The sequence below is a fragment of the Geotrypetes seraphini genome, chromosome 2 (genome assembly GCF_902459505.1).
Source record: "Geotrypetes seraphini chromosome 2, aGeoSer1.1, whole genome shotgun sequence".
In the NCBI taxonomy this organism is placed as follows: Eukaryota; Metazoa; Chordata; class Amphibia; order Gymnophiona; family Dermophiidae; genus Geotrypetes; species Geotrypetes seraphini.
In genome coordinates this window covers 22,339,506-22,354,928 of record NC_047085.1, presented here as the reverse complement: position 1 = coordinate 22,354,928, position 15,423 = coordinate 22,339,506, and the positions used below count along the sequence as shown (strand labels likewise).

At 41.1% G+C, this 15,423-nt stretch overlaps 1 protein-coding gene across 16 annotated transcripts in view; it reads right to left on the bottom strand.

Annotated features, from left to right (window-relative positions):
- The window catches only part of PTK2 (protein tyrosine kinase 2), a 779,173-nt gene that overhangs the window by 319,430 nt on the left and 444,320 nt on the right, over positions 1 to 15,423 (bottom strand). For all 16 annotated transcript variants that reach the window (XR_004538103.1, XM_033930844.1, XM_033930848.1 and 13 more), the window contains one exon: positions 6,092 to 6,192. Coding sequence is in view for 15 of the 16 variants with exons in the window: in XM_033930844.1 (XP_033786735.1) it covers positions 6,092 to 6,192 (101 nt within the window). In the remaining variant the exon portion in view is untranslated. The remainder of the gene's footprint in view (positions 1 to 6,091; positions 6,193 to 15,423) is intronic.

The following is a 15,423-nucleotide window of genomic DNA, read 5'->3' as shown; positions in this document are numbered from 1 at the left end:
CATCTGTAATGCATCCTTTTGCGGGAACCAATAAGATAGAAGCATCACCTGGAAAGGGTGCAGGTGTGCCCTTGCCCAGGGAATCACATCTATAGTCATTAACATCAACCCCAGCACCTACAGGCAATGCCAGGATGTCAGTGCCAGCTTGTCTTAAAACTACTTGATTTGCTGCTTGAGTATTGCTTTTCGGGCTTTTGGCAGAAAAATTCTGTTCTCTTTTGTACTGAACAGAATCCCCAGATACTCCAAGAATTGTGCTGGCTCCAGGTGGCTCTTCCTGAAGTTGACTACCCAGCTCAGGTTTTGCAGAAGTAGAACCACATGGTACTGATAAGAGCTCTGTCCGAATCCAGAGGGAGGACAGTAATCCTCCCCTTGGATTCGGACAGAGCTCTTATCAGCCAATCCTCCAGATACAAATGCACCCAAATCACCATCTTACAGAGGTATGCTGCTGCCATAATCATCCCTTTGATGAAGGTGTGTGGCGTTGTGGCCAGACCAAAGGACAGGACCAAGAACTGGAAGTGATACTCCAGAACATAGAACCATAAGAACCTCCTGTGCTCTGGAAAAATGGGAATGTGCAGATAGGCCTCTGTCAAATCCAGAGAAGTGAGAAAATCCCCTGGGGCCACTGAAGCAATGACTAACTGCACTGTCTTCATTCGGAAATGGGTTATCTTGAGGGTCCCAATTGACTGACTTGAGATCCAGAATCAGCCTCTAGTCCAGTGTTCTTCAACCACCGGTCTGTGGACCGGTGCCGGTCCACAGAAATTTCCTGCCGGTCCACAGGGCCAGCGCGTGCATCAGGCCCAAAACAGTGTTCTTCAACCACCGGTCCACAGTGCGATCGATGTGGCGTTATCTTCGAGCCAACTCCCTCTTCCTCACTGATTCAGTGCACAAAGCCACGGGCAGTGGCTCCAACACGCGTCCTGTGCCAGAACCGGTAGCCTTCTCTCTGATGTTGCAACGTCAGAGGGAAGGCTTCCAGATGAGGCACGGGATGCGCAAGGAGCTGCTGCCTGCAGCTTTGTGCACTGCATCAGTGAGGAAGAGGGAGCCGGCCTGAAGATAATACTGGGGGCAGCATAAAATGGTCAGGCGGGAGCAGGCCAGAAGGTAAGGAGGGAGGGAGACAACAAAGGTAGAGGGGAGTGATTTTATTTTTGATTTTAGTGATTGAATTATGTCAATTTTGAGAATTTACATCTGCTGTCAGTGTACTTTGTGTAGTTAACCATTATGTGTTGTTAATAAGATTATATTGTACATCTGTGAAAAATGAATGGAAAAAATAGTGTTACATTTAGTACTATTCTGGGGACAGAGTCTGGGGTGGAGATTGGGTAGAGATGGGCGGGGTCTGGCCCACAACTTAGCCCAGTGTTCTTCAACCGCCGGTCCACAGAATAATTATTTTATTTCTGTCAGTCCATAGATGTAAAAAGGTTGAAAACCACTGCTCTAGTCTATTGAGTCTCTTCTGGAGATAGATATAGATAGATTAAAATTATTAATACGCGGTGGCATTTTATTTTTTCTGTTACAACTCCTCAAACATGGAACTCCCTCCCCATTTACTTAAGAGAAGAAAACAATTTAGATAAATTTAAGAGCAAACTAAAAAGCTTTCTTTTCAAAGATGCTTTTGATACTTAAAAAACTTGACTAGGAGTTTCATTTCATTTCCATAACCTCTTTAAGGTTCATTGTTTATTCCCCCTATTGTTTTTTACCATAATTGTCTTCTTTTCTATCAGCAATTTATATTTCTCTACCCATCCTTTCCCCTCGTTTTTACATGTTTGTACTATTAGTCTTTAACATGTTACATTTGTTTAGTTTCTGCTTGTTTTGCTGCCCCCTTAATTGTATGTAATTTTAATGATATGTTCATCGCTTAGAAATTTGAGTAAGCGATTAATCAAATATACAATAAACTTGAAACTTGATAAATAAATAAGATAGAGAGAGAATCTACCTAAGAATGGGTTCTATGGCTGCTAGCTTCAATGGTCTCTGCTCTGTCACAGGAACTCTGACCGTTCTTTCTGGTCTTCCTGCCAGAGAGCCTACAAAAAGATCTAGAAGGGGGCGAAAGAACTTGAGTTTTTACCTCTTCTGAACAATCTCCAGTATCTAGAAGTCTAAAGTGATCCCCACCCACGTCTCCCAATAGGCCAATAACCTACCCAATAACTACCACCCAATGAGTTCCCAATCAATGCCTTTGGAAACACCCACCTATAGTATCTCTTTGTCTGTGATCCAGAATGTACTGTAACTCTTTTACATTACACCCGATTTAACTTGATTCAGTTGACACGTATTATCTTCTGTGAAATTGAAGTATCATAATCCTTTACTGTTCCTGTAACTTACCCTTATCCTGAAATGTAATTCTACTGGAACTGCCCAGATAATTTCTATATTGTAATCCGCCTAGAACCGCAAGGCACAGGCGGAATAGAAATTCCTAATGTAATGTAATGTAATGTAATGTAATGTACCTCTTATCTTTGGAGGTTTGGCTGTCACCCTGGCATTATAACTGCTTCTTGGGAGCAGTACTCACTGTATCATGCTTGGGCTGGGAGCTGCCTGGGCTGAAACTGGAGCCAGAGAAATGGGAGAACTTCTGCCTCAAACAAGCCTGGAATCTGGATTACTTGCCTCATCTGACTGCGTTTCCGACCCACTGACCTGCTGGAGACCTCAACTCTCACCGGAACCTTAACATGCAGCAGAAGGAAGGAAACACAGTTGACTCTGATCCTGGTAGAGAACCACCAAGAAGCCCCTCAGCCTGTGCTTAGGCTCACTGTGGACAGAACTTGGGGTGAGCCTTGTTTCCAAGGGAATGGACCCTGAGCCTCTGAAATAATAGTGCAGGTCAGCCAAGCAGGTGCACTTCAAAGCAGTCTGCCCCTTGGCTATAGACTTCTGATCTCTGAGTCTGAGCTCTCCTGCAGTCAGAGATGTCCCAAATCTGGCAGCCTCAGCAGCACTGAAAAACCTTATGATCAGACAAAAAAAAAATGGAAATAAAGGAAAAATAAACATGAACGGAACAGACTGAGGAGTAACAGGACAGCCCAGAGAGATGAAAGGCAGAGCAAAGAAAATACTAATGATGCTCTCTACACAAATCTCACAGGAAGGGATTTGCTACCCATAAATTCAGAAATGAGATGCCTATTGCACTAGAAAAATTATTTAAAAAACTATAAACTATTTTACCCCTGTGATGCAGGTGTTAGCTAAAACATGGATTTTATGAAATTTTGAGTTTTATGACTGCATATCACTAATGAATGTTTTAATACATAATTTGTATATAAACATTAGGACAATTACACAAGGCAACAAAATTTTTTTTTTAAATCATCTGATAACACAGCACATTTTTCTAAATCAGTTTTTCATGCTAATTTCAGATGTTATTAGTTTTTATTATTTATGTTTATTAATTAATTTTATATTCACTGGATTTTAAGCTTTGTGCCTATTATTGGGGTTCTACTTCTGCTTTTTGTAACAAAGTTCTCCTAAATGTTTTGTTACACTGTTAAACCATTTTCAGGCACATTTGCTATGAGTGGGGATGGACAGATAAATATGGGAATGAGGTGAATATGTGGTAGATTTAGTGGGCATGGGATTAAATAGGTACACAATGTAGATTAATGAATGTACAGATGAGAGAGTAAGGGGTATGGGGATCTCAGACTTAAGATGCACAGGTTCAATAGCCACTGAATCAGGATACTGGAAGCCAGGACTTTGGCTCAGTGGGCCCTGGTCCCCAAAATTGGGAATCCAGAACTATGTCCCCTGTAAGTGGAGTGTGTGAGCAATCACTTATATATTTTACATGGCTGTTTACAAAAATACTACTAACCCGTCCATACTTTCAAACTAAACTACAGTAAATCAATTACCAGATGTGTGATTTTTTTGTGCTATATACAGAAATACATTGCTAATTTTGAGATTAAAAATTGTTGGTTTTTAGAAATTGTCACTCGCATGAAAAAAAATTGCATACTCACAGCCACTCCTTAGAGGGAGCATTGATCCAGGAATCTATGCTCAGAATGGTTTAAGCAGGCAGAAGACTGCTGCTAGAACTATACTGACATGTCAGCTTCTAAGGAAAACTCAAGGCCTTCTGTGGCTTAATTAACATCCAGTTAACTTCCAAATAAAATCAATTGGAAGTTAAATCTTTACTCTACCTCAGGTATAAAAATATAGTTTCAACACAAACAGAAGTTACAAAAAAGTGTGCTAATGTTAGTGCATGTTCCTATATTGGATGTAGCTCCATATTTCAGAGCCTTAGCATGTGAAATACACCCAAACCAGTCCTTTACTTTTCATTTATATTGGTACATAAAATCAGCACTAAGACAATTAATATTTTGTGTTAAGCCTAGTGGAGCTTTATTACATTGGTCCATTGTTTATTACTATAAAGAAATCATTTCCTAAACCAGTGGTTCACAACTTCTTCAAGCCAAGTACCCCCTAAGTCTAACAAACCCTCCTGCCAAGTCCAGCAGCACCTCTTCTCCCTTCCCTTCTCCCCTGTCCAGCAGCACATCTCCCTCTCCCTATGTCCAGCAGTATCTCTCCTCCCACTAGCAGCAGCTGTGTGCTTTTAACTTCCCCACATAGCTGCCGCTAGCGTTTGTTTAATGATTTCATCAGGCAGCCTCAGGACCTTTACTAGGCCGTCCCACCTCAGAGAAAAGAGGAAGATGAATCATTGGAGGAGAGCTGGCATAGTAAAGGTTCCGAGGCTACCTGATGGCTAGCGGCAGCTATATGGGAAAGTTAAAAGCACATAGTGAGCTGTTGCTCCTAGTCCAGGGTGGAGTATTGGGGAAAGCAATTGTGGTAAAAGGAAAGAGGGAGATATGCGACGGCAGGAGGAGGGTGGGAGACATACAATGCCATGTAACCCCCCTCCCCACTGACAATGGTACATGTACCCCCTGGTGTGTGCATACCGTGTGTTGAGAACCTCTGCCCTAAACCAATCAAATTTCCTGTAAAATAGTGTCAAAGACTACTGAAATCTCTGTAAACCACATCTATTATTTTCATTTGACATATATTCTGGTCACTCAATCAGAATGAATCAAATCTGTATTATATAGTGGATAAAAATGATGTACCATGAATCTGGAGACCTACATATAAATTCTTTTATCACTAAAATTTATTGTATCCTAAAGCAAACATCTATCTCTCATTGCCTCAAGTACTCAATTAGATTAACTAATTGAATCTGTAACAACAACAACAAAAAAAGAATATGACGTCTCCCTATTAAATGCATTTTTAAACGTGTTATAGTATTTGGATTCAAGATATTCCATAATACTCTACTTCAACAGTTACTATATTAATGTCTTCAGCACTAAGGCCATCTTGAATGGCTTGGGATTATAAGCCTTCTGACATTTTAGATGACAGTACCCCCGATCTCTATTGACTGACTGAGCATCACTTTCAGTTATGTACTCTTTCTGAACATTATACAGCGTGTTAAAACATGCTGGAGTACAGCAATATACAATAAGTTTAGTAATCCCTGAAAATCCGACCACTTAAGCTAAGTATTGAAGTATTTAAATTATTTAAAAACTTGAATGGCATAACTACATCCAACTATAAGAAATTTATTAAAGAGGCTCGGTGAGGATTGAATGCATAAAGTCGGATACTATGAAAAACATTTGAGTATCATGGTGGCATTTCTGAGGGTCAAAGTGACTAATGGTTATAAGGGAGAGTGTTAAAGAGGTGGTTTAAGTTCGGACTATTCTCGAAGTAGTTAATTCTTATGATATACTCTCTCATAACAATTTATGTGTGCTGATTAAACAAATCATGTCTAGCAGCACATAAATTATTTCCTAATAAGAAAGAATGGGTTTTTTCACTTGGAGTAATGGTTCTCAACTCAGTCTAGGGGACACACCCAGCCAGTCAGATTTTCAGGGCTATCTACACAGAATATGCAAGAGTACCCCTGTATTATAGTTAAATCAAAGAAAGGATTGCATACCTCGCCAAGTGTGCAGAGTTCCATGATTATCCACACTGGATTTTCTGTTATAACTCCAATCAGCTTCACAATGTGTGCGTGATCAAACTGGCGCATAGTTACTAGAAAAATTGAAACAAAATATTGCAACTTAAATCTCAGCCATAAATAATACTCTGAACTGATTCAACCCAAGTACATAAAATTTAATTACACAAATTATACAGCATTTATTACTACTTCAAGTATATAGGGTTCATGCCTTTCTATTGATAGTTCAAGGCAAGTTAAAATCAGGTACCCTAAGTATGTCTCTGCCTTTCAACAAGTTTTGCAATCTGAGCAGCTATCATCATCTAATATAATAAAACGCATGCGCACTTCCTATGCGTGCGCCGCTTTTCCGTGAGCTGTAGCGACCCATAGGAAGTGCGCATGCGCGGCTTACGATTCTGTTTTTCGGTCTGGCCTGTTCCCTGCTGTATTGCATTTTTTAGTTGAAAGATGCAGCGGTGGCTCCTCTCACGATCCCCGCTTGCGTCGGACTTCCGACGCAGGTGGGGATCATGAGAGGAGCCACCTTCGCGTCTTTCAACTAAAAAAAAAATTACGGCAAGGTGAGCAGGCCAGACCAGACCGAAGCTCAAGACCGCGGGAAGGGAAGGGAAGGGAAGGGGGGGGCCGACAAAGAAGAGGACTCCAGCTGCGAGGAGCCGAACGGAGCAGCCAGATCGCAGCAGGCCAGAACGCGGGGGAGGGGCCAAACAGAGTAGGCAAGATCGCGGTAAGAGAAGGGAAGGGGTGGGGGAAATGCTGCAACTGTTGCACAGGGACCTGGAGGGGAAGACAAATACCGCTGCTGCTGCACAGGGAAGTCGGGGGGGGGGGGAGGGAAATGCTGTTGCAGGGAAGTGGGTGGAAATACTACTGCACAGGGAAATGGAGGGAAAGAATGACAGACAGACAGCAGGAGGGAGGGAGACAGACAGAAAGGAAGAAAGACACAGGGGCAGGGAGAGGGACAGAAAGAGACAGAAAAAGGGAGTCATGGAGAGAGAGAGAGACATCGGGAGAGAGAGAGAGACAGAAAGAAAGAAAGACAGACAGACATATATTCTAGCACCCGTTAATGTAACGGGCTTAAAGACTAGTAATAATAATAAATATGCTCTAACTTTTAATTCACATTTAACTCATGTGCATACCCTGCCCCCCCTCCCCCCCCCCAAAGCATAGTTTCTCACTTGAATCAGATGTTTTCTATACATGGCAGGATCGATCAGGCACACTAGTAGAATCATCACACAAGGCCAAAAAGTAAGTAGAGGAGGACCAATGTAATTCCAACTCAAGGTTAAAAAGCACTTTGACTCGATGCAGATCTACATTTTGGTGCCTGCCTCAGGAGTCAACACGTCAAGCCAGATATGAGTACCATATAGACACTTTACAAGACAGATAAACTTGTCAGTCAAGTTTCAAGTTTATTTAACATTTGTTATCCTGCCTTTTCAAAATTACAGTCTCCTTGGTAATACAAATACCAGCCTAGCAAAATAAGGTATTAAGGAAAAGGACCTATATACTAACTTTTTGTAGTTTTATAACCACAATCAAAGCAGTTTACATACAGGTACTTCAAGCATTTTCCCCATCTGTCCTGTGGGCTCACAATCTTAGGGTGCTGAGGCTGAAGCTCTAACCACTATGCCACTCCTGCTGCAACAGAATAACTATGATACTCACCTGTAGCAGGTATTCTCCGAGGTTAGCAGGCATATATTCTCACATGTGGATGACTACATCCATGGAATCTGGTATGGACACTTACCAAGAAACATGATGGCAGTAAAAGGCCATACCGCACACATGCTGGTGCCTTCCTGCCTGACATGGTCCAGTAACCAAGTTAAGAAGTCAACTAGGAGAGGAGGTCGGGTTGTGAGAATATATGCCTGTTTTCTTAATTTATCTTTTATTAAGGCTTTTCACAAAAATGTAATTCTCCCTTCCCCCCCGTACGTAACCCCAACCCTTTTTTCTCTTCCCATATTTTAAGTTCATGTAAACCTTATTCTTCTCTTCCTATATTTAAGTTCTTGTAAACCGTGCTGAGCTCCACATCTGTGGAGAAGATGCGGTATATTAACTTAAGGCTTGGTTTAGTTTATACATCTTATATACAAAGCATGTCAAAGTGGCTTTAGAAAACACCTGCCTTCTCCAAGAACAAGGTGACATTATATTCTCATATGGGACTCTCAAGCTACCAGGATCCTGGCTCTGTAGAAGAATAATGGTTATATAATGCAGTGTTTCTCAAGCTCACTGCTTATGTTATGTTCTTATGGTCCTGGAGAACCCCCCTGCCAGTCAAGATTACAGGACATCCACAATGAATATGCAAGAAAGATTTGCATACTACGGAGGCAGTGTATACAAATCAACCTCATGCATATTCATTGCAGATATTCAGAAAACCTGACTGGCAAGGGGTACCAAAAAAGACAGTGACGGTGATCTCTGGATGCTAAAGTGCTTTAGTCATTCAAATAGAGATTCGACATGCATGTGTTTCGGCCAAAGCGGCCTGCATCAGGAGTCTAACCAGATGGTTAAAGCTAATAATCACTTTCTCTTGTCTAGTCTTAATGCGATGCGGCTCTATGAAATTCAAAATTATGTATTACACCAAATAGTGACGAACGCTAGTGTCTCCTCAATCAATAACAATCGACAGATGCTGCACCATGCAACCGCAAATCAATAAAACAATACAAAAATCATTCTTAGTCATGAGAAACTTAAGACAAGTTAGGAAATTCTTCGAAAAATCACAATTCCAGCTCATAGTACAGTCCCTAATACTAGGCTTACTAGACTACTGTAATATCCTCTATCTTCCCTGCCCTGCAATAGTAACAAAACAACTACAAACAATCCAAAACACAGCACTAAGACTTATCTACTCATTGAAGAAACATTACCACATTACAGAAGCATATCTCAAATCGCAATGGCTTCAAGTCCCAGCAAGAATACAATTTAAATTCTACTGTCTACTATTTAAGACTTTATACAGAGACAGTCCAAACTACCTGAACAATCGCCACATCCACAACACCTCAACCAGACATAGGAAAACTCGCACCCCATTCTCATACCCCCCATTTAAGGAGATCAAACGGAAAAAACTATATGATGGCCTACTAGCCACTCAAGCAGCCAAACTAGACAACCAAATTGCCAATCTACTGACAGCATCCCTAGAATACAAAACTTTTAGAAAAGAAATAAAGACCATACTATTCAAGAAATCCCTGAAAAAGAAATAACACCACAAGTATCAAATTGCCTCTCACTAAAGCCAACTACCCTAAACAAATAACCAGACTCATTTCTTACTCTCTTTGAAAATGACCAAATCTCTTTTTGGTAAGATCTTTTTGTAATACTTCCTTGATAATTCTTTTGTAATCTGCCTTGAACTGCAAGGTAATGGCGGAATAGAAATCCCTAATGTAATCTGAGCCAAGATCAAGGAGACAATAGTGTTCGTCAGTTCTTGGTCCAGGAACCGACAAGATGAGAAGCTATTTTAGATTTGGTCCTTAGTGGACTGCAATACATAGTATTACAAAAAACTACACTGGTTGCGCGTGGAAGCAAGGGTTATTTTTAAGTTTGCTTGCCTTTGCTTCAAAACCATAACAGGTTCATCCCTAATCTATCTCTCTCATCATTTCAAATTTCCAGACACAACTTATACATGAAGTGCCTACTTGTTCACTTTTCCATCCTTGAAGGGCTGTATCTACAAGATTCCTCGATAGAACAATATCATTCCAAGCAGGCAAATGTGATAAATATTTAACCAACTTTATCTCAAACGCTCAATCAAAACATCTCTTTGATAAATTCCTCCGACTCCATTTCTGCCTTGATGTACTTCTAAAACACTTCCAGGAAAAATTTGATTAATCTTGCCATGCTAATGCAATTTTGAAAGTTTTTTTTGTACAGGAGTTAACTGTGTTGGGTCTGCTGGGAATCAGTGATCATAACGTGATCAAATTTGAGATGATACTGGAAGTGATGTCGCAAAAGAAATCTGTAGAGTGATTTAATTTTCGAAAGGACGACTATGATAAAATGAGGAAAATAGTTAAAAAAGAATCAGTTGCAACGATTATGACTACAAACCAGGCGTGGATGTTATTTAAAAATACCATCATGGAAGCCCAGACCAGATGTATTCCACGTATTAGCAAAGGTGGAAAGAAGTGGAAACGAGAGCCGGTGTGGTTAAAAGGTGAAGTGAAAGAGGTTATTAGAGCCAAAAAAATCCTTTAAAGAATGAAAAAGGATACGAATGAAGAAAATAAGAAGAGATACAAGCACTGGCAAGTTGGATGCAAAACATTGATAAAGAAAGCTAAGGAAGAATATGAAGAGAAGCTTGCAAAAGAGGCAAAAACTCATAACAATATTTTTAGATATATCAGAAGCAGAAAACCTGTGAGGGAATCTGTGGGACCGTTGGATGATAAAAGAGCAAAAGGTGCACTCAGGGAGGATAAGGCCATAGAGGAGAGTCTGAATGAATTCTTTGATTTGGTCTTTACGGAAGAAGATATAAGAGATCTACATGAACCAGAAATGGTTTTTAAGGGTGATGATGTGGAGAAACAAAGAAATCTCAGTGAATCTGGAAGATGTACTATGCCAAATCGACAAGTTAAAAAGTGATAAATCACCTGGTCCGGATGGTATACATCCCAGGGTATTAAAAGAACTCAAACATGAAATTGCTGACCTGCTGTTAGTGATCTATAACCTGTCGCTAAAATTGTCTGTGGTGCCTGAGGATTGGAGGGTGGCCAATGTTACACCGATTTTTAAAAAGGGCTCCAGGGGAGATCCGGGAAATTACAGTGCCAGCAAAATGGTGAAAACAATTATATAAAATAAAATTGTAGAACATGTAGACAAACATGGTTTAATGAGATGGAGTCCGCATGGGTTCAGCCAAGGGAGATCTTGCCTCAACAATTTGCTTGACTTCTTTTGAAGGTGTGAATAAACATGTGGATATAGGTGAGCCAGTTGATGTGGTGTATCTAGATTTTCAGAAAGCTTTAGATAAAGTTCCTCATGAGAGGCTCCTGAGAAAATTAAAGACTCACAGGATAGGTGGCAAAGTTCATTTGTGGATTAGGAAATGGTTATCGGAAAGAAAACAGAGGTTAGGGTTAAATGGTCATTTTTCTCAATGGAGGAAAGTAAACAGTGGAGTGCTGCAAGGCTCTGTTCTGGGACTGGTGCTATTTAACTTATTTATAAATGATCTAGAAATTGGAACAAGTGAGGTGATTAAACTTGCAGATGACATTAAACTGTTCAAAGTTGTGAAAAATTGTAGGCATACCTTATAAAACTGGGCGTCTAAGAGGCAGATTAAATTTAATGTGGACAAATGAAAAGTGATGCACATTGGGAAGAATAACCCAAAATACAGTTACTGGATGCTAGGGTTCACCTTGGGATTTAGCGCCCAAAATGCAGCGGTGGCCAAAAAAGCAAACATGATACTAGGAATTATTAAAAATGGGATAGTTAACAAGATTAAGAATGTTATAATGCCTCTGTATCATTCTATGGTGTGACCTCACCTGGAGTATTGTGTTCAGTTCTGGTTTCCTTATCTCAAGATATAGCAGTACTAGAAAAGGTTGAAAAAAGAGTGGCCAAGCTGATAAAGGGGATGGAACTTCTCTCGTATGAGGAAAGGCTAAAAAGGTTAGGGCTCTTTAGTTTGTAAAAGAGACGGCTAAGGGGAGATATGATTGATGTCTATAAAATCCTGGGTGGAGTAGAACAGGTACAAGTGGATCGATTTTTAGTCCATCAAAGATAAGGGGACGCTCGATGAAGTTACAGGGAAATACTTTTAAGAACGGTTTGGACAATTTCCTGGTGGAAAAGCCTATAGTCTGTTATTGAGAAAGACATGGGGAAAGCTACTGCTTGCCCTGGATCGGTAGCATGGAATGTTGCTACTCTTTGGTTTTGGCCAGGTACTAGTGGCCTGGATTAACCATCGTGAGAATGAGCTACTGGGTTTGATGGACCTTTGGTCTGACCCAGTAAGGCTATTCTTATGTTATGTTCTTATGAGGTCGCCTTCATTGTATTTTTTAGTTTCTCTGGTGTGAGAAGGTGATTTCTCCTGTTTTTGGTACGTTGGCAAGGGGGTACTCCAGAACCAATTTGGAAAACACCGATAAAACATGAGCCTGGTGCAAAACTATGAGAGTTGAAGGGAAATGAGAAGTTGGAGTCCCTCTGGATTAAGATTCCTAGACACAATGGTACAGACACAAAAACTGGCCTTTATTATCGACCGCCAGGACAGTCGGAGGAGACAGACTCAGAAATGATAGAGGAAATCAAACAAGGATGTAAGACAAGCAATTTAATGATCATGAGAGACTTTAACTTTCCAGGGAAACCTCAAACTGCAGCAAAGAAATAAAGTTCCTGGAAATGGTAGGGGACTGCTTCCTAGATCAAATGGTGGCAGAGCCAACGAGAGGGAATGCCACCCTGGACTTGGTACTAAATGGCATTACTGGTCAGACTAAAGAAGTAGAAGTCACGGTCCCACTAGGAACAAGCGATCACAACATGATCAACTTTAAACTCGACATCGGGAAAGGGAAACGTATCAAAACCTTAACCACAACCCTCAACTTTAAAAAAGGAAGATACGATAGCATGAGAGCCATGGTAAAAAAACGGCTCAAGAAAAGGATGAACGCAATTAAATCGGTGGTCAGGCATGGTCCCTACTGAAAAATACTATCACAGAAGCACAAAATCTCTATATTCCGCAGATATCCAAAGGACAGAAAAATAAAAACAAGGGAGAACCAGCATGGCTTACTAAAGAGGTGAAGGATGCCGTAAGAGAAAAGAAGGACTCCTTTAAAAAATGGAAACGCGAACGAACTACCGAAGCCTAGAAGAGCCACAAAAACGACTAGAAGAAATGTCACAAGGCGGCGAGGGATGCCAAAAAGGTCTATGAGGAGAAAATAACGCAAGAGGCCAAAATCTTCAAGCCCTTTTTTAGATATGTAAAAGGGAAAAAAACTGCAAAGGAGGCAGTGGGTCTGCTGGACGACCAGGGAAGAAAAGGGTGCATCAAAGAAGACAAACAAATTGCAGATAGACTAAACTCCTTCTTTGCATCTGTCTTTACAAAGGAGGACATTACAGCAATACCTGAAACAGTGAAAGTGTTCAAGGGAGAAATAGAGGACAGCCTCACCACATTAAAAGTGGATTTGGACCAGATATACTACCAGATCGACAAACTTAAAAGCGACAAGTCCCCTGGACCGGATGGAATTCACCTGAGAGTATTAAAGGAGCTGAAGGTGGAAATCGGTGAACTACTGTAAAACCTTGCCAACCTGTCAAGCAAAACTGGACAGATACTGGACGACTGGAAGATAGTGAACGTCACCCCAATTTTCAAAAAAGGGTCAAGAGGAGAACCGGGTAACTACAGACCGGTAAGTCTTACGTCTATCCCTGGAAAGATGGTTGAAACACTGATTAAAGATAGCATAGTCCGGCACTTGGATGCACACGACCTGATGAGAGCCAGTCAACACGGCTTCAGGAAAGGGAAGTCATGTTTGACAAATTTATTACAATTCTTTGAAACTGTAAACAAATCTATCGATAACGGGGAACCAGTGGACATAATATACCTAGACTTCCAGAAAGCGTTCGACAAAGTTCCACACGAAAGACTTCTCAGGAAATTACAAAGCTACGGAATAGAGGGGGACATATGGCTGGAAAACAGAATGCAGAGGGTAGGCATAAATGGGAAGCTCTCAGACTGGGAGAAAGTGACAGCGGTGTGCCCCAGGGTTCGCTTCTTGAGCCCATCTTATTTAATATTTTCATCAACGATCTAGAAGGAACGTCTAGTGATATCATCAAATTTGCAGACGATACAAAGCTATGTCGGACAATCAGATCACAAAAGGACAGCGAGGAACTACAGAGAGACTGGAGAGTTGGGCAGAGAAATGGCTGATGAAATTTAATGTGGAAAAGTGCAAAGTGATGCATTTGGGCAGAAAGAACAAGGAGCATGAGTACACCATGTCAGGTGCAACTCTGAGAAGAGTGAGCAAGAAAAGGACCTGGGGGTACTGATAAATAGGACCCTGAAACCATCAGCTCAATGTGCAGTGGCGGCAAAGAAGGCAAATAGAATGTTGGGCATGATAAAGAAAGGAATCACGAGTAGATCGAAGGGTGTCATAATGCCGCTTTATATAGCATTGGTCAGACCACACTTGGAATACTGTGTCCAACACTGGTCTCCCTATCTAAAGATGGATATAAAACTGCTTGAGAGGGTGCAGAGGCGAGCAACGAAGCTGGTAAAAGGTATGGAGAACTTGAGCTACGAAGAACAGCTTGGAAAACTGGGACTGTTCTCCCTTGAGAAGAGGAGACTGCGAGGGGATATGATTGAGACTTTTAAAATAATAAAAGGAATCAACAAGACAGAGCAGGGCAAAAAGTTATTTATGATGTCAAATGTGACTAGGACAAGAGGTCATGGACTCAAGCTGAGGGAGGACAAGCCCAGGACAAATGCCAGGAAGTTCTGCTTCACACAGCGGGTGGTGGACACCTGGAACGCTCTCCCGGTGGAGATTGCTGCGGAACCCACCATTCTAGGATTTAAGGGCAAGTTAGATGCACATCTCCTCCGAAGGCAAATAGAGGGATACCGGTGACTAAGTTTTCGCCAGGTCGCACCTGGCTGGGCCTCCGCATGAGCGGATCACCGGACTTGATGGACCCAGGGTCTGATCCGGTGATGGCAGTTCTTATGTTCTTAAGAGTGGGTGCTTAGAAAGCAAAATGATTCTACAGAACTGCTTGCCCAAACCAACTGTCCCTTCAGGAGTTTTGTTCTTAATAGCAGTGAGAGGTAAATGTATGTATTGAGGATCAAGTTGCTACTTTGGAAATGTCCATAATAGATGCAGAGTGGAAATAATAATAATTTTATTTCTTATATACCGCCCAACCAGAAGTTCCGGGCAGTTCACAACAAGAGAACTGAGGCATATCAGTGAAGATGCAAGATACAGTAGAAATCAGTAAAATACAATGCTATATAATACAATAAAATACAACATGATACAATGTAGAGTGAAACAAAGCAAAGTCATCGCATAAATTTACCAAATAGATAGGTTTTCAGTGATTTTCTAAACTCATAGTAAGATTGGGAGTGGGTAATCAGAGAACAC